Genomic DNA, 20,166 nt, shown 5'->3' with positions numbered 1-20,166 from the left:
CCCCGCCTGCCCTGCCCTGCCTCCCCCTGCTCCGGCCCCGCTGCCCGCGCCCGGCCGCACGTGTCTGCTCCGCCCCCTCCGCGCGGGCAGCCCCGGCCTCTGCAGCCCCAGCCCCGCGGACTTCCCGCGCCAGCGGCACCCCCCAGCAGCGAGGCCGCTTGGAAGCAGGAGGCAGCGGCGAGGGTGGTGCTGGTGGGTGTCCTTAGCTGCCCGGCAAGCCCAGCAAGGTGACCCTCCGGGACCGGGCGGGCGCGGGGCTGGGCTGGGCACAGACGGTCCCTCCCCCTCGGGGCGCGAGTCCGAAGTCGGGAGAAGCAGTCCCGCAGGGGGCAAGGCAGGCCCGGCTTCCCAGCCCCGCGGGCCCTGCCCTCCTGGCACAGGTGCCGGCTCCGGGCCGCAGACAGAGCCTGACAGCTCGCCCCGGAGCACAACCCCTCCCGCCGAGGACTGCAGAGCTGGGGGGGGGGAGGTGCAAGAAAAACTGGGGAGACCTCGCCCGTGACAGCGGTGCCGGAGGCTTCCTGGGTCGGAGTTGGAGCCGGAGCCGGGGCCGGGGCCGCGGCCGGGGCCGCAGCCGGAGCAGGCGCTGGCCCCTCGTCTACAGCGCTCCAGCAGTGCTTCCTTTGGGGCTTTGGACGAGTCAGTCCGGGTAAAGATGAATGGTCTATTGCAAAGTTTAAGTAGCTTTTAATTTCAGTTTAAGTGAAATGATGAGGCGCAAGCAGGACCGCTGCCCAATGGCAGGGCACCCGGCGCAGTAACAATATTCCCTCGAGACGGGATTTTCACTCCTCTAAAGTTAAACACTTCATTCTCCCCCCCTGCAATCCCCCCAAAAAGCTGTTCGCAGAGCAGCTGTGTTTCCTTCCATAGCTAACTTCAGCCATTACGAGAAAAAATCCCTCTTATTAGAACTAGTAGGAAAAAATACCAGAAATCAAATTTAAAAATACATGAAATGAGGGAATAGTTCGAGGACACATCAATGACAATAGTTTTCATAAGAAAAGGCCATTAATAAAGAACCCGCACGACAATAATGACACTTAACTTTGACACAATAGCTGACACTTACGTAATACGGACTAAGGTTTTACAGGGCTACGTGCTATTCACGATAAAGAGGAGAGGGGTTCAGTAAGTTCCCAAGAAAAGACGGTTAGGAATAAGAGCAAGTTTCTTCTTCTTGAATTCAGCAGTCAACTTCTTTCGGTCACATCTGAGTTGCTCTTTCTAGACTTTTTGCAGCGTCTTTTAGTTTTCCAACTAAATCCTAAAAAAAAAAATGGAGCACTCATTTTAGAACCAAAATATTTTGCAACAAGTCACCTGCTAAAGAAACTAACAAATGGAGATTCTTGTCTGCATCTTCAAACTGACATGGAGATAGCCTTGTCCTTAACATGAGGATGGCTACGTTTGATGCAAGTCAAAATGTCAGTTGAAATAACTTGTTTCATTGCTGCATTCAATTATTAAAGTTTGACATATTGAAAGGAAATAACCTTTTACATTGCCATTATTTTAGTAGAAGAGCTAAGTTAACATGAAGCTCATATCAGGAGGGTACCCAAAGTTCATGTAAAAATGTACTACGGTACTTCCCACAATAATCAGACACCAATGTTATGTCTTTTCAGTTAAATAAAATGCTATGCCAGGCCAATTCTCCAGTCAGACAACATGCCAAATTTAATTCACTCAAAAAACAAAACAAAAACAAACAAAAAACCCCTAATCAAAATACAGATTTGAAGGCAGAACAGGGATTTTAGAACACACGTCGATTTTTCTTCTTTGCTACCAAGTGTGTAGTTTGAATAACTTCGCACTCCCTTCTCCTCCCCTGCCCCCCCACCCCTCCCCGCAACTCCCCAAGTCTTTCACGGAGTTTCCATTATTTTCCAGATTAACAATACTCCCATTGTTGAGTTATGTATTTATTTCACTAAGCAAAGTTCAGCTTGTTTTTCTAGGCAGTAGGACTTAAGTGTAAGTAACGCTATTTAGAATTCCTATTCCTTAATACTGGGGTATCCACATATCATTTTGCTTGATCTTCTGTCCTAAGGAAAATATACAAAGTGTAGAAAACAGATGCCTTTTCTTTTAAATTCACATTACATCTATGTTATGTTTCCATCAGTTTCTAAAGACAAACCAAGAGTAATTCCTGTGTAACTGACATAGCTGCCAGTTTCATATCAGAAGTAGAGATCAAACAAAAATGTTGGGGAAAATGTCTTTTCTAAAAACACATTAAACTACAACTCCAAATATTTTCCAATAACTGATTGTAGGCTGTGGTTTTGATTGACACCTGATAAGGAAAGCAAGAAAGTTTACATTCACAGCTGAAAACACCTAGAGAGTCGATGGTAATGGAAAGAAATACCTGCAATTGCTCCATAGTGCAACTAAAATTAACGTCTGTGTGTGATCCTGAGCCACTGTTCTGAGGAAAAAAACAAACACGTGTTTAATTAAAACGTGTCAAAAGCCTGCAACAGACAATTGAGGCTGGGAAAAGCAGTATACAATACCTCAACATTTAAGGTCATCAAATAGGCAGGTCGATAAGTCTTATGAAGTTGGTTGGTCTACATTAAAAAAAAACACATACCAAAAAAGAAAGAAAGAAAAAAATCAGACCTTACCAGAGAAAAAGGAAAACAAATTAAAAGACACACCCTGACATGGGAAGATTACCTTGATCTGATATTCCAGGCGCCAAGACACATCGGTTATGTGCGGAGGACATCTGCCTATACTGAAAGATAGGATGATTATGTGAACGCCTGCCTAGAAGAAAAGGCCATGTTCTCGAGGCTTTCCATCGACAAACACTAGCATCTTTTAATTATTATTTTTTAAAGTTTGATCAAAAATTTTAAAAAATCTTAAGAGTATTGAAAATTTCCTTCTCTTTCAACAATATTTTATTAAAATTTAGGTAGGCAAGCTTTAAAAAAAAAACCCTTCCATTACTTAACTAATTTAAGTAGCTCTTTACAAAGTATACTGGAACATAAAGTAATAGCTGGAGCTGAAAATGACTCGTTGACTTGAATAACCTACCTTCCCAACATGATTTCCAACGTATCTTTGTTTTTCTGAAAAAAAGGAAAGCATGTATTTGCCAGCTCCTACTGAACGAACAAATATAAGAGGGAATGAGAGGGTAGTTTAAAATAGGCTGAAAACCTGATACTCGCTGCAAAATTGTTCTATTCTCTCTCTGTCAAACTTACAGTCTTCTAGATATGCGCTACAGAGAGAAAAAACAAAATCGTATTAGCCTTTGGATGTAAACTAGCAGTATAATTTAAAGTAACAGCCGCTAGGAAGATAGGGTGATTTCAAAGTCTTAGTACCTTATAGCAGATTTGTCGGCTTTCTGTTTTCCAGCCTCCAGTATACAAGTTGCAGCTGCTGCATGGCAATGTTTTAATACTGTTGGGTCAATTTGTTTCAAGTCTGGGTGGTCTAAAACAAATGAATTACTAGTGATATATTTGTTCTGAAGTCTTAAAACACGTTACTAAAAGGGACATCTTTCCTTTTTGATATGACCTTTTCTGGAGCGATTTCAAAGTAAAAGACATTTCAGAAAGGGGGAGGGGGAACCGAGCACGCAGGCAAGTTGCTAGAATACGTGCAGCACCACGGGCAACTATTTCTCACTTCGTGAAAAACGCTGTTGACCCACCAGCCTCAGTAATAGGTAATAGAAGCATCTCTCCTCCTTCCTACTAAAAACACAAATATGGCAAGGAAAACACCAGTTTTCCCCCAACCCCCCGCCATCATTTCTTAGAGCCTTAAGAGCAGAGACATTAAATTAAAAATCAAACGCTGATGTAACCGGTGTAAATTACTCCGGATTTACACCGGTGTAACTGAGGTCAGAGTCCGGCCCATAAAATTCAACAGAACATGAAGGTAAAAGTCTTACAGATTTTCTGAACACGTCAGTTTCTTGTCCCTTAAATTCCCTTTTCATCCCCAAGATATGACACTATCTGCTACAGAATTAATTTGCAAGGATACCATGATGGAATCACTGCAGTATTAAATAATCGCATGGAGTCCCTGTTCTGTTGCGATTCCCCAGGAAGAAACGTCCCAAGGCAAAGAGAGAGAGAGAGAGAGAGAGAGAGAGAGAGAGAGGACCTCTTTTTCCCGACCCTAGAAGAAGCACGGACACAAATATTCGAGATACTTTGTTCAAAGCAGGCGTCCTGGTTTTAATTGCTAGCTTTACATAATCACACACACGCACTCACACTCATTATTGCACGCCTCCAGATACCAACTTTAAAGCTGTCTGCAGATTTCATTTCCATACAGCAGTGTCTTGGCTGGTAAGCCCCTCCCCCCCAGAAGCTAGAATTTTTACAACATTTTCACTTTTAGTTTGAGTCCCCACCCAAGTGTCCTGCGTTTGCAAAGAAGCCTTTGGGCTAGTCGAAAAGCTGTAAGAAACCCGTCGCTGCGCCCTACCGCTGCGCGGGGCTGAATGTCAAATGTCAATACACCACCGCTGTGCATCTGCAGTGACTGACCCCGAAACTGATTTTTATTGCAGAAACTGTACCGAGAACAAGCGGAGCTGGGAAGGAAATGCACGTAGAGACGACATCATGCAGAAAGGAGCACTGCGGCTGCCAAAACGACACTGGACCGACGCCCACAGACAAATCTGACCCTTGCCAGATCACTTTAACCTCTCCCGTTTGCAAACGTGCTTAGCTGAACCTCACCGAGGGTGTCTCGAGTAAGCAACCAGCACAAAAAAAGCGAGAGCGCGAACACCGCTGCTCAAGAGCCGAGCTCTCCCCGCTGAAGCAGGGCTGGGAGCGTTTTTAGGCCACACGCGAGAAATGCACGGCTATTTCTGCAGCAAAACAAGAGAGCCGGAGGCGGGGGGCAGAGCACGACTGGGTACGTGTTTGGTCTGTGTTAGGCGGCTTGGTGCAGGTGACACTGTCATTGCGGTGCAAGGGTCTAGGGGCTCTGCCCGCGCCTGCACGAGCTGTAAACACAAGGATGTGGCAGCAGGAAAGAAAATAGATCCCTTTTTCCTGTCTCTGGCTCCCGGGAGGACATGGCAGGGCTCCTTTCTTCTCCTGGCTCTCGCTCGAGAAGCAGCGCTTACCTAAGGCTGCCTGGTCCGCCTGGGTGTCAAGCAGGCTCTGGAAAGCCGTCTGGAGCAGAACCGTGTAGGCTCTGGGCGAGAAGCAGCCAGGATCGGCTAAAGGGGGGGAGAAAAGCAGCCAGGAGGGGCAAGAGGCTGCAAGCCGCTCTGCACATACTCCGACAGCTCCATTGTGAGCGCGGTGACCTTCGACACGCGCCCACGTGACGGCGCGGCTCAGCTGATCTCGCCACCGCCGCTGTTTATTGCATCTCAGCCCCAGAGAGCCCGAGCCAGAGGAGCTGCTGCTGCTGCTACTACCGCTACCCTTTCTTCCCAGCCCTGCACCACGCACAAGTGCCTCTGTATTTACTTCCCCCAACTTTCCAGTGGTCTTTGTGTCTCCTTTACTGGGGTAGGAACAAAGCCATTTTCTAAAAAAAAACAAAACAAAAAAAGATCATCTGCTGTGCAGCCATGGATCAGACACCATTTAGCTGCTAACACTTTTATACTGTAAATACCATCCCTGGTTTATTTGCTGGGCACAGCCAAGGAAATTCCACGCACACTGTAAACTGTCTTTTCCCTGACTTTGAACTCCCAATAACTTTGCAGCCAAGGGAATGCGTTTTTCTCCTCTTTACTGCTGCATATGTTACGGCATATTGCATGATGTTATTTGTATAGTGTGCAGCCTCCTTCCTTACAGGAATTGCAAATAAATTTCTGAATAACTGTACTGATCCCGTGTAGACAGACATTGTAGTGAGAGGGCCGTTTGAGGTGTCTGTAACAACCTACCTGTTTATATAATAATGCCTAAAAATAGCTGGAATGGAAGAAGCATATTTTATGGTTTGAGTTGATACTGTCTCATTACAGTGGAAATCTGAATCTGGCAACACAGATATAGGCCCTGATCTGGCAAGCACTTACATTCATACTTAGCTTTACAGGCTATGGTTAGTCTCAGCTTCTAAGTGAGAGATTGGGGGACTGGGGCCTTCCTTCACTTCTGTCATGTGTATATTTGCAATGGGATATATCTGATGTGACATATCACATACACACATTTAAATACAAACAGTTATATCAGTACAGCGTTATGGTTTAGAATTTATACATACAAAGGTCAAAGCATTTAATATTACAAGTTTTATGATAGATATAACTCAGCTCTTAACATTCTCTGTTAAATAAGGTGATATTTTTATGTTCTAAAATGTATAATGTTGCTGTAGGAACATAACTATGAATGTAGTCAATTTTCATATGTGTAAAATCTTAATTTAAATTTAGCATATCTTGATATACTTTTAAGAACCAAAGAGGCAAACAGTGAAATTTCACACATTTACCTCAAAGTTAGATCCAAAGGATCATGGACTGACACAAATGTTTGTTTTGAACATTTTATTATTAAACAAATGAATGCATTCCATTATAATATCAAGATATATGCACGGGGCCAGTGCGCTTCTGGATTACTAAAGATACTGAGCTCAGTCCTGCTTCTGTTTAGGCCAAAATTACTTCTGCTTCATTGCATGAAATATCTAGTCCTTAAAACAGTAAGGAAAATTAGGTACTAGAGCCCACTCAACTCATTCATACCTTTATGAATATTTTTCAAATTTACCAAAACATACCTTTCTGATAGCAAACTTTGTACATATAGCACTTTAGCTTTCTAAATTAAATTGGTATATGAGAGTGAAAAAATAGATCTATACATATTAAAAGCTTTTCTCTGGTAACATGAAGCTTGCTAAATATAATTTCATCAAACATTCCCCTGGCTATCTTTTGCTCAATGAACTAAAGTGAAACATAGCTACCAAAATGGTATCCTTTTGTAAAGTGTAAGCAATAGAAGTAGGGGATTATAATCAACATGAATGAAAACAAATTTTAACTATAAGTATAATATCACTTTTTCAACAATGTTGTCATTTATATAAAGTACTGTTGTGGCTAGACAAATGGTAGTTCTTTACTTACGACCAAGTAAACTGACAGATTCATAAGACACCAGGAGTTGATATAATGTTACACTTTGTATTTTATTACCCTGTAATTTAAACATAGCTACAACAGTGTCTTAAAGTTAACATTAACTAATCATCTCCTTCTGTGGCATTTATGTATTAGTCAGGGCCAAATCGCATGGTTGATCCTCATCTAAGGTCCTTTATTTTAAGGGCCTTCTCTTTATGAAATACAAATGTTATGTTGTAAAATTAATAACAACCCTTGAATACAAAATAAAGTTAAGGAACTAATGTTATATGATATTTTTGTTGCCTTGCACTGCTGAATGTTCTTACCCCTTTAATATATAATTTGACACTTCCTATTGAGACAAAATATCCATTGAAGTCAGTAATTGTTCTTCTAGTCAACTTTAAAAATGAGTTAAAAGCACACAAGAACTCCTGAGTGTCCCTGTATTTTTTGTGATTTTAAAATCACATTTCCTAATATTTTTTCTTCCTCTTTGCTATGTTAAGCTAAAAGAACATGAGAAACAATTAAACTGACTAGGCAAGCAGTTCTGCCAAATTCAGAGGGTAACAAAACTGAAGAACTGAGAAAAATATTTTTTTCTAAATACTTCCTATTGTAGTGAAACTAGATATTATCTGCAACAATATCATAGAACTACTTATCAGATCTAATATTATCTATAATTACATTTAAAAATTATTAAATACACTAAGTCTGCCATTCTGCTCATCTGCTGACATATGCTACAATCATTTTCTGTTTTCAGGTTGATGACAGAGCTTTCAGCAGACTGGACTTCTTGCTGGGAAGCAGCAGTGAAATGACAGCTTTAATTTCACCAGAACAATTCACAGATATCAAGGTAATTAACCAATAGCTGATTATATTAAAAAAAACCAAAGGGTTGAAATGTCATATCTCAAGACAGACATATAGATAGATAGATAATCAGTGAGCTAGGGGCCTGATTCTGTAGTTGAAGCTGCTGACATTTTTCTGAATATGAATTGCAGAATTAGGCATCCTAGTATTAGAATTAATAAATCTAATTATCTTTCCCAGATATATTTTCCTGATGCGGGCTAAAGTCAATTGTTTAATATAAATTTAGATAAACTAAGCAATTCTACAGTATTGACCATTTTTTGAAACTGGTATAGTAAATGGAAAATCATGACATTTAGCTCCTAGTTTCTTATGGGCTGCCTAGTCAATCTATTGTATAAGCAGGAGTTAGTACTAAGGACCCAGTCATGCACCTATTGAAATCAACGGAAAAAATCCTGTTGAGTGCAGGATCAGGCCCTTAAAGCCAAATATTCTGTGTACTATGATACGAGGCCCTGTGATAATGTATTAATATTATAAACAAGAACGTTTAGAAATCTGCTAAGCATTTTAAGCAATATTTCTTTTTTGATACATTGGCATCAAAGTGAATGTCACTAGAGATATGAGCTCTGAAGCCCTGGGGGACAGGGGTCTTTGATCAGTTTCATTTTGCATTCTGTCATGAAGGTGTAGTAAATGACCATAGAAAGTAGGGGAGAGAAAATAATTATATCTATAACTTTGTAGCCTTACATATCCAGCATCTGTTTATAGTCTATATTTCAGCCACATAGGAAAAAGAGAACATAAAATGGAGGAGAGAGAAGATAACATAAAATGGAGGAGAGGACAAAAATCTGAACATAGAATTACAGAGGAAAAGAGATCACACCTATAAAATAAAGGATACCTACTTAAAGAAAGGTATTGAAATACACACAAAATGGTAGCGACATCTACTGTAGAAATATACGCACTAGAGTTATCTCTACATTTACAAAATCTTGAGATGTAAATACAATGTTTCTATTTAGAAGCATAATAAATACCTGAAAATCTTTAATATATTCTATATTTATTGTAAGAACTTTTGCTTCTTTTAATTGTAAGAATTACATTTTCAATTTAATCAACTCACCAACTTATCTTGACTTTTTGTCTTTGCAAACAGGATGTCAAGATGATTTACAGATTGTCAGTTTCAAACAATTTTGCTGTTCATACATGGCACGTACATATACTATAAGCCTATCAATTATTTTTTCTAAAAGAATACTAACCTCAATATTGAAAAAACAAAGTACAAAGGAAATACGTTACCATTTGTACATTAATTAATCAGTCACACTAATTGCTACAACCCATTCAATCTAGGTTTTTTCAGCTATACATAATTCATCAATCAAAACAAACCGTGGAAATAATGTTCAAAATTAAAGGGTAAATCATTTAGCATGCTCAGAGTAGTTTCCATGAACTCTAAAAAGCTGGATCAGTATCTCTCAAAGGCTTCAGGTTTGTATTTTTCATCGATGTCATCTTCTCCAGTAAGTTAGAAGATGTAATAACCTATGGTAATACCTTGGTATGCAAAATTGTTACTGATACCAGTAAGAGTTTCATCCACAGTTTATGGGAATGCCCCAAGAACCTTTCTTGTAGTTGAGCAATGAGTCCTTTTTGTATACAGTGTATTTAATTTAAAAACGTTTGATACAGATAATAAAAGAAAAACAATGAAGAATAGATATCTAGGTATCATTAAGCACAACGCTAACTTGGTACCTATTGGAAGAAAAACTGACAAAGACTGTTTATTTTCCTACATCAGTCACAGTCATAGTAATGAATATCATAATGACAAGCAAGAAAGGACACACATGCACAAAAGGCCCAGGAAATTTTCTGCTACACCACTTGTACAAATGTATAGTATGGGTTGCAAAATATTATCATAAACCAAGCCATAACCTAGACTGTATTTTTTGGTATGGCTCCTTTAGGCAATTTTCATGTTGGGCTAATTTGCAGTTGTGATAATGTATTTAAAAAAAAATACTTTTGTAGCTCTTCCAGAATTTTTTGGAAAAGTATACAATCCTTCTATATTTCACTTCAATTCATTGTATAGCTATAGAAAAGGCCACTCTGTTGAAACACACCTAATCATTCCCCACAAATAGTTCTGATCCATGAACTTTTGAGTTCGGTACATCCGAAACGTTAAAAGCTTATTTCAGTGACCTGTGACCAATAATATTGCAGCTTAGTACATATCTTATATAGAGTCTAGTAACATATTAACATTTCTTATTTTGGCTTTTATGCCTTAAACCATTTTTTTAAATCCTGTTACATAATGTTTCTGGAATTAGGTAGGCTTGGTTGAAAAAAAAAGGTTATTAATTTTTTGTTTGACTTAATTTTGACTTGTTCACATATTATTCTTACTTGTCAAGGAAGAAAGTCAAATTCCTTTTCCACTATATGCTCAGATAACAAAAATTAAAAATCTTTATAAATGTTTATATTCTGCACATCTGTGTTATTTGGTTTTTAAACTTAACATCTCTGTGACTTAATGTTTTAGTACATTCTCTGAGGAAGAAGTAGCCTGGAAATTTTCATTCTTTTGAAGAATCAAAGTAATTTCGGAACTGGAACAATACCAGAAAGTATTTTAAAGCATAAAGGTATATTTTTTCCTCCCTCATTTTACCTAAAAATGTTAAATCTATTTAAAACAAATTTGGCTAAAAACAAGATTCCAGGCTAAGAATGTGTATGTTCAGCAAAAACCCAGAAAGAGCATGTATACCTACATGACTTAGATCCTATTTAAAAATTTTAATTAACATAAGGTGTGATCCCCTTGTCTGTGTTAGGAGGCTCAATTATAATATACAGTATTAATTTGTGTAATAGTGGCTCTGTTTTTGTGAGTTGCAACATTACTTGAAAATCCTGCCAATAAAGTGAATCGCCATTTATTGCATTCTCTGTCTGCTGTTTTTCTTACAAACAAACAAAGCAGGCTTAATGAAGACTGTTTTGTATTGGCTTTTCTCGTCAAGATAATCCTCTAGCGTATTTGATCAGAATGATGTAAATTTATAAATAAGGCCTATGCACCTTTAACGCTGAACGGAAAAACACAAGAAATCTCATTGCTTTAGCAGGAATACTGATTTAATTGATGTAAAATTTAGTTTTGTATTGTAAATTAACATAGCTTGCAATTCTGATAAAGAATGATAAGAAAGACTTCTTTCTTAGTTTCATATTTTAATCTATACTTGTAAACAAGATATATTTAATTACAGTAGACTTTAATACTGACATTTTTGTTATGATCCAGCCACAATTATGAAATATTTTTAGACATATCTGTCTCTACATAATTTATGCTTCCCAAGCAGGGTTCCATCATACACCTACTTTCTCACTTTCAATGCAGTGAGAAACTGTTCTTTACGTTTAACTTTTTGTATGTTTTAGTTCTACTGACAAAAATTCTCATTTGCAAGTGCTTTTAGAAAGAAGTCAGATAAATTGTAAGACTTGCCAGTGGTTTAAACAAAACCTGTCAGTGTTTTAAACCAGTCTTACTTTACCTGTTTATACCTTCTTATTGCAAAGATCATAGCTTCACTTTTAGAAGCATATAGAGAGGATATTGTGCTCTGTGATGACTGTTGTCAAGGAGCATTCATAGTCTGTCAGATTAATACTAGGGATGTGTATAGAAGAGCAAAAAGGAGTAATTTTTATAAGTTGACATTCAGCAAATGTAAGTAAAAATAGATAAACCTCAAAGGAAATTAAGGCAACATGTTTTAGATATGACTCTGTATCCAGGTGTTTAATGTCATGCCACTAAAATGTGAGTTAGCATGGGGCCAAGCTGCTAAAATATTTTTGTGTTTATATAACAAACAGAAATGTGTTTTTCTTAACTCTGCATTTAGTTAGTTTCTTATCAAGGTAGATGAATACTAAAAATACAAACAGAATGAGTTATCTATAATCCAACACTTAAAGAGATGTTTGCTATAATACTTGTACTTCCATTAACATGGAAGATTAAGCACTGTCATACAGGAAAAGTATTTGTATTAGATCCACAAAGACAGCATATGTATCTTGACAACAGCAAGAAAGTGGAAAATATTATAGCCAGTGTCAGACTTAAGCTTTATTATATTTTGTAGAATTAACAGCACTGAATTTCATTTTTTAATTAAAACATTTGTTTGACTGTGAGCCCCAAATGGTGCTTAGATACAAAGTGAAAAGCACTTTAAAACCAGTAAAAAAAGATCAATAGAATTGTGCTGCCCTTATGCAAGCAAAACTCTGTCACAACTAGTGGAAAATGCCTGAGCAATATTTAGAAAATGTAATTATTTTACTTAAAGCTCAGTGGTTCTACAGCTCCTTTGAAGTTACTTACCTTGATTTCTGCCGGGAGGATCTGGCCCATATTAGTTATTTTAATTAATTATCCTTGTATAAGCAGAAACAAATGCATATTTAGTTTGACCACCACACCACACTGATATTTTCTTTAAACACTTACATTTATTTATTTGTTTCACTTATATGCCACCCTTCCTGACAAAGGCTTAGGGTGACCTTCAGTAAGAGGACAAAATGACTGGTAAAACAGGATAATGGCAATAGAAAAAACGACTTAAAGGGGAACTACAATATCCATTAAGCCTGATACTGTTTTAAAAGTTATATAGGGCTACAAGTATTTCGGTTTGATAGTGTCAACAGTTATAAATTTGGATGTACCACTTTTAATTCCGCATGAAAGTTTAAAACTATATTAGTAAGAGAAGACTAGTCACTTGGAAGCTCTGTTTTGGTCCTATTGCCTTCAGGGGATGCAGGATCAGGCCCTTGTACTGAAACAATTTTGTACGTAGAGACAATTATTTTTTTTTTAATAAAATGGCTTTGCTTTCTTAAAATTATGTAACAACATATGTGAATTCCAGTGCCTAGCATTTCCCACACAGCTACTGAGCTTGTATGCCCAGATTCTACAAACACTTAAACACATGAATAGACTCTTAAATCATTAGGTCCGTTCATATGCTTAAATTAAGCACGTGTGTAAATTTTTGCAGGATTGGTCTTAATTATTAGTTTGAAATACTGCTGTATATAAGCCAATAGTTTCTGGTAAAAGTAAACCAGTGGTTCTCAACCTTTTTTAGACTCAAAGCACCGCTCATTAGACTCAAGGTACCTGTTGGAAAATGCTGTAACCATTATAAAAAGATGCATAGACAAGTAGTTCCACTTAATGGAATTTTGCTTGGGTAAGGGTTGTGTCCACTCTTTATATAAGTGTATTTCAGCACATAACTGATTTAAAAATACAGTTAAAGCTTTTTCCTATTGTTACAGTTAAGTGATGGTGAAGATGAGAAAGCAGACTCAGGCTGAACCTAAATGTAATAAATTATCAGTGCCACTGAAAGAATACTTTTTGTTTGTGTGCTATTTTATGCAAGACTTATTTGTTTGTGAGAGAAAGCTAATGGTTTGTTGGTGAATTAGGTCAATAAGCAGTGGGATAGTGATACAGGAAGAATCAATTGCTCTTGAGGATACTGGCATCCTAGCACCACATTTCAATCAATAGGAATCATCAGATACCCTAATCTTTTTGTACCCAATAGCATTAGGCCTTAGGTGATGAAAGACATAAAATGAGACCCCTGGATATTGCTTTTTTTCTTTGTTAGTAAACACTGTAGAATATGATTGTGTTGACACCCATGAAAATAAACTTTTATATTAACTTTATTATACCTATTTAGTATTTTTTTAACAATTTATTTATACTGTAGAAGCAAAATGTAATACTAACTTTAAAGTTGTCATAAAAATACATTGATCTCTTAAAACTGGGAAAAATATATACATAGGACTTGATCCTGAAATCTACATTCAGGCAAAACTAATGAAATCCAAAAGGAATGTTGTCTGAGAAAGCAGTCCAAGATCGAGCCCATGTTGTTGAATATTTGTTTGCAGATCTGTCAGTATCTGTCAAAATGTCTACTAACGAGAGCCACAAGGCAAGAGAACATCATTACATAAAAAACAAAAATGTCAGGGTCTAGTTTGCAGTTTTTTTGTGTTAGTTAATACAAGGGATTGTTGATATAGTAGAGAAGATAACATGGAGAGAGGTAGAAATACAGAGTTGAATCCAAGGGAAATGAAGGATTTTTCTACAATTTGGATTTGTTAGAGGCCTGTATTTTTATAGCAGATCAAATTGCTGAGGATATAAAAAGAGTTAACACCATTGGTGTGTCATTGAGATATAGAGACTACATCTACATTGTTTGCTCACCCCACATTCCCCTTAACTCTACAAGGAGCTCTAGGTGAACATACATTTTAAGATTAGAAGCTGAGAAATGGGGGTCTTCTACAGAGTGATGTAATATTGTTTCTTTTGTTATTTTATGAATACAAAATAAAAATATTCAGTATGTGTCACTCTTCACTTGTGAAGAGTTTGAAATACTAAATGGTATTTGTAGTCATATAATTGTATAATTTTAAATGTAAAATAGAAAGTAGATCCTGAAAAAGTATATCTTACCTCCTTTTCTCCTTACAAGGTTAAGAAAGTTAGTACTTTATTTAAATGGTGAAATTATTCATTTAAAGCTCCTTTCTCTTAACAAAAGATTTAATGTCTTATTCCTTATTAACAGTAAATGTGAGATACTCCTTGTGAATTCCAATATGTTCATATGTAGCACAGCACACGTAACAATATAGGGGCTGCATAAGTTTGTGGCAGACATTCACTGGGAGTCACCTGAACTTCTCTGTCAGGAATTCTGTTCTCAATACCTATTGACGGCATACTTTTAAATAACCAAATACTATAGCCATTACAAAGTTTGTACACAAACTTCCCCTGAAGTCAGTGCAAGGTTTCCTGTGCGAAAAGTGAGCAACAACCTGAGGATCTGGCCCATAGTTGCTTGCCTATCAATCCATGTGCCCATCTGTTCACATGGCATAATGCCCACTCATGAGTTAGTTGGACCTTTGCCCTCAAACATAGGTGCCAGGCAGTAACAGTTTATGTAGTCAGCCTGTATAGCAATGCAAATGTAATTTCTTCTGCAGAAAGTCTAGGCACAATGTCCAATAAAGCTGGGTACCACATGCTTCCTTTCACTTGACTACATTTTTTTTGACATGTATGGTGTTAGAAAAAAAATACTGGAACAGAGGAGGATATTGGTGCTTGCTGCTGCCAAAAAGACAGGTTGCACTGGAGCAGGTGCTTTGGCAGTCCATGAAGGCCATTTGAGGGACTGTCAAAATGTGTACAACAAGAGCAACCAGCTCACAGACACTTAGCATGAAGTTAGTCTCATAGCAGACAGTGTTATCAAGGGGCATTTTGAACCCCAAAGTAGTGAATCCAGCTATGCTGTAGTCTAGGTAGATGCTGTGCATTTGCTGTAAGAAGGAAGCTGCCAGCCAGAGGACTCAGTGGTCTGCAACAGGATACGTCGTGATGCTGTTTTATTCTGGGCAATGGAAAACAAAAGATTTTCACTATGCTCTTGTGTCTGGGAAACACCTACTTACTTTGAAAATAGAGCAGGGGCAGGAAAAGAGAGATGATTATTTGTTGCTAGCCTTATTCATTCACCCTTTGAATTCAAGATCAGTTCAGACTTCATGACCTGACATTTATAAATGGCTAATTGCAAAGTGTTAGGCAGGTGAAAGCAATTCAACTGTGTGATCCCTGTGGCAGGGCTGGCAAAACTAATGCCCATAGGCCACTTATCGCTTGACCTTGTTAAATGTTGCCCACCTGTTGGAAGGAGTCAAACAACTTCCCTTCCCATATGCTTTTATGACACTGTGTTACTGTAGGTAGTCTTAAAACACATGAGAGTACAAGTGGTTTCCCTGTGTGTATTTTAAAGCCAGCAGAGAGACCTAGCACATGGACACGGATATGCAGGATTAGAAAAAAATGCTTTTTCTACATTTGTGTCTCTTTTTTTAAGGGTTCAGTGAAAATACATGGTGAAGCAACACTGGAAACCAAGAACAAAAATAAAAAAAGGAAAGAGAGTAGAAGCACAAAGAAAGAGGAACAGAGACAGAAGCAAACACCAGGGAGCAAGGAGAAAGGAACAAAGAGAAAAGCAGAACAGAGGGAGAGAGAGTAAATGGAAAAAGGAGAAAAAAGACAAATGGGGAGAAAAACATGAAAGGGAAACATGGGGACTAAAAGACAGAAGAAAATTACACACAGAAAAGCATTTCAAAGCTGAAAAAGAACAATTGGGATATGTGGCTTTATTCTAGATTTTAAGGTACTGTAGTTTTGTGTATGGCTTATTCGTACAAAGCTAGGGAGAGTCATGTTTTGGGCATTCCCTATTGTTATTTCTCCTTTTGTTCTCTTTCTCTAGCTACTGCATCTATATTTCCCTTGCTCTCTTCTGTCTCAGTCTCTCTTCTGATCCCCTTCTTCCCCTTTTCCTTCTCTCTTTTAGCGGCAATGAATGAGATGTAACCCATCATTGTACGAAGAATGTCTCTAACCCTGCCTTTCAGTATTTTCTCTGAGAAGATTCAGTTGATGCATCCTGAAATTATCAATGTAGACCAAAATGAGCAAATGGGGAAAATGTGACTTTTTCTGTATGTGAGTTGGGGGATATGGTTAAAGTCTTGATTTGAAGGAGCTTTACATGGAACCAGCATTGTGAAACATTGATCTTCAGTTGATTAAGCCTAACAGAAAGTGCTGGGGAAAAGAAGACAAGGAAGAAGAAAATTAAATTTTCAAACACCCAGATCTCTTAGCTTCTGCACTGGATTTCCCTGGATGTTTTGCCTTCATTTTATGGATTTATTAAACTACAGTGTCTTTCTGGCAAGGGCTGTCTTTGTTTATGTATAACAAATGTGTATATTGTACATTGTTAGTGCTAGCCAAATAATTATTTATTCCTATAAAATTAATTTTGACCTAAATAAAAATTGGATTGGCTTTGATTCTAAAGAGAATAATATTTTTAATTTGTGCCTGCCATTCTAATGCTCTCTCTAGAATTTCTATCCTAAATTTTAAGGATAAAAACAATACACAGCACTGGCATTTACTTAATTGTTGGCTTTAATTTTTTTATTTTTGGCTACTTTTACCAGCCTGGGGCCCTACACAAACAAATTCATGGCCCCAGGCTGGTCGAGGCCCCCCTCCACACCCTGGCGCTGCCAGCCACAGGGAGCAGGACCCCTCAAAGCTGCCGCTAGGAAGTAGCCACCATGCTGGTGAGGCTGGCAGAGGGGAAGGGAAGGGAGGTGGATGGGGCCATTCGTGCTGGTGCTGGGAAGGGAAGGACCGGGGCCCCCACAGCTCAGAGCCCTAGGCATGTGTCTAGCTTGCCTATGCATTAATCCAGCCCTGGTTGGGAGTAGAGGATGAGAAGGCGATCCACAGCTCTCAGGATCAAATCCTAAATATTGTTTGTTAACGCATGCATTCCTGTCATGTTGAAAGTTAGGAAAGTCCAACTAAGGGGCCAGAACAGGGACTGGATATCTCTGATGTAGCTTCCTCTCTGACATTGTGATGTGTGTCAGAAGGCTTAGGGGACAGTTTGCCCCTGTAGAATGCATAATTCACGTAAGTCCCTCTGTCTTGGGGGTCTGTCAGGGACTAAAGCATCCACAAGAAGGCCTTCCTACTGCCTTGAGAACCTCCTCTCTTCTTGGCCTAATCCTGAATAGCAGTGGTACTTACCTGATTCCTGTGCAAAAGGGTGTGTGTGAGACACAACTTGACAAGGCTTTTGCCTCTCTCAGTCCTGGTCACAAAACCCTGATCTACGTGGACTCCCTGTAGGGTGCAAATAGACAGTCACCCTGCTCTGGCCAGCAAGTAGGGGTGCTCTAGCGGTCTCCAAGGAGGCTGCTGAACTGCTCCTCTCCCCAGTCCCATCCCCCCACACACAGCTCTGAGGCTGTCAGGAAGGGGAGGCAGAGAGAGGGAGCAGCACTGAGCTGCCAGCTCAGGTTTTCTGCCTGGCTGGAGCTGGGTGGGGGAGATGAAATAAAGCCCCTTCCTCAACCTCTTTCCCCCACCCCCCCCCCCCCTGCCCCCCCCCCCCCCCCAACTGCCACGGCCAGGCTCATGAGGTGAGGGGGTCTCCATTCTACCTCCCCTCCCAGCTCAGGCCAAGAAAGGCAGCAGCTTAGTGCTACTTGCTTCCCCCTCTCTGCTTTGCCTACCCTGGGGGGTGGAAAGGAGCCCCCTTACCTCATGGGCCCAGCCCAACTCCTTCCAGTACCCCATCCAGGGTAGTTGGCACAGGGGCTCAGTTTCATCCCCCCGCACCAGCTCCAGCCAGGCAACAAACTCAAGCTGGCAGCTCAGTGCTGCTCCTTCCCTCTGCTTCCCCCTCCACCTGCTGACAGTCCTGGAGGCAGGGCTGGGCTACATCAGCCCAGCCCAACACAAAAAAAATTAATCCTAGGGAACACAAAACAGAGTGTCTTTGGTCATGTGTAGACAAAACGAGAGGTGTTTGTGCATGCCACTTTAAAGTAGGCTACATGCTTTTGCACCACTTCGATAGTGTCGGTGTTTGCACACCTCAGTGGCGTATTGCGCAATCATTCCAGTCATTGTAGGAAATTCGGCGGCGTAATGCACCTTAAATGACTTGGGGCGCAGTAAATTAAAACTCCTTTGAGGAGTTTTAGTTTGCTGCCTCCACAGCCGCGGAGCAAAGTACGGGGCTCCATGCAGCTCCGTGGCTCTGCAGAAAGCCCTGCAAACAGCCTGGGAAAGCAGCTCCACCCAAGAAAACCAACGAGTCTGATCTTTCCCTCCACCCCAGCCCTGGAGCCTGCCTGAGCAGCACAGGGGCCCGGTGCTTCCCTCTGCTGCTGCAGTGCCCCCCGGGACCACCCAAGCTGGGTGCCAGCAGGCAGGGGCCGCCTGGGGGCGGGGCACTGCTGCCATGGAGGGAAGCACCAAACCCCCCTGCAGCCCAGGAACTGCTCCACCCACTGGCAGCTCACCCTCCCCTCCCCGCCAGAGAGGCTGGTAAGTCAGTGGGGTATGTGCACAACACGGGGGTTTATTCAGCCCTAAATTGAAGCTGTGTTTTTTAAAAACCACTGCTTCAATTTAGGGCCCCCATTTCATCTATACACGCCCTTCATCTAATACCTCATCTGAGAAGGGTTAATTTTTTATGTGATTGGCCATTTTTAAAGTGCTCTGCAGCCATGCACATGTGTCACAGCACAGTTGGAACCTGATCATGCAAAAAATGTGACTTGTATAAGCGCCTGTAGAGAAGGACTGGGAAAATCCAAGGAAGGAATGGTGGTCAGCTGGATGTTCCATAGGTTTTACTATCCAGGGACTTCCCTGCCCTTTGATCTTTTGCAATTAGTGCCAGAGAAGTTATTCTGTTTATTATGCTGTTAACAGTAGTGAACTCACTCTACAGGCTTAGAACAGATTCATTATCTCTGCTCCCCAGGACGCAGACCAGATATTTGGGAAGAGATTTTAGTCACATGTCAATATTCGCCTAGAAAATTTGAATTGGAATTTGCGGCATTTGGTTTAAAAAAAACAACATATGTTCTGTTTATGAGGTGACCCAAAATGGCAGTGGTTTCCACAGATCAGACAGAATTCAGAATGTATTGTATTGGATCCAAGTGAGTAGTTACTATCTGTTACAGTTTTAGAAACAGACTACTTGCTTAAATAGTTGAATACCATTAACGCCAAAAGGCTGTTTATAGAAGTAGACAATATACATTTTCAAATACTTACAGAAGTGCCTTTTTTATCCAATCAATTATTTATTACAGTTTGTTAGGCAAATATTATGGGCTAATTTATCTTCTAGTGAAAACTGGTAAAGCTCCATTGAAATCCCTTGATTTGTGCCATTTGATACCAGCAAAAAATTATTTGTCTTTCTTTGAAGGCACCTCTTATGTATATTTAAAAGATTAATTACATCAATTTACTAAACAAATATGATACATTTATTACATCTCTACAAATCAATATGTTATCTATAATTTAAATAAAGCAAAGGTAAAATAGTTGTCTTAAAACATTAATACATTCAGAA

At 39.6% G+C, this 20,166-nt stretch overlaps 1 protein-coding gene across 2 annotated transcripts; it reads right to left on the bottom strand.

The window, feature by feature from the left end:
• Positions 1–670: 670 nt before the first annotated feature.
• COMMD3 (COMM domain containing 3) lies at positions 671–5,414 on the bottom strand. Of its 2 annotated transcripts, none has more exons than XM_006020163.3 (9): positions 5,290–5,414; positions 5,159–5,257; positions 3,375–3,486; positions 3,205–3,268; positions 3,079–3,113; positions 2,710–2,770; positions 2,544–2,600; positions 2,396–2,455; positions 671–1,273 (listed from the first exon to the last, which is right to left on the bottom strand). In XM_006020163.3, exons 1-9 carry the CDS (start codon positions 5,327–5,329, stop codon positions 1,214–1,216), a joined length of 588 nt encoding a protein of 195 aa, XP_006020225.1. In that variant the 5' UTR covers positions 5,330–5,414; the 3' UTR covers positions 671–1,213. The 2 variants fall into 2 exon arrangements, with proteins under 2 accessions (XP_006020225.1, XP_025055498.1); XM_025199713.1 differs by having other exon boundaries at positions 2,396–2,450.
• Between the last annotated feature and the right edge of the window lie 14,752 nt (positions 5,415–20,166).

This window comes from Alligator sinensis, unplaced genomic scaffold, assembly GCF_000455745.1.
Source record: "Alligator sinensis unplaced genomic scaffold, ASM45574v1 scaffold221_1, whole genome shotgun sequence".
NCBI lineage: Eukaryota > Metazoa > Chordata > Crocodylia > Alligatoridae > Alligator > Alligator sinensis.
This window is presented reverse-complemented; position numbering and strand designations above follow the sequence as displayed.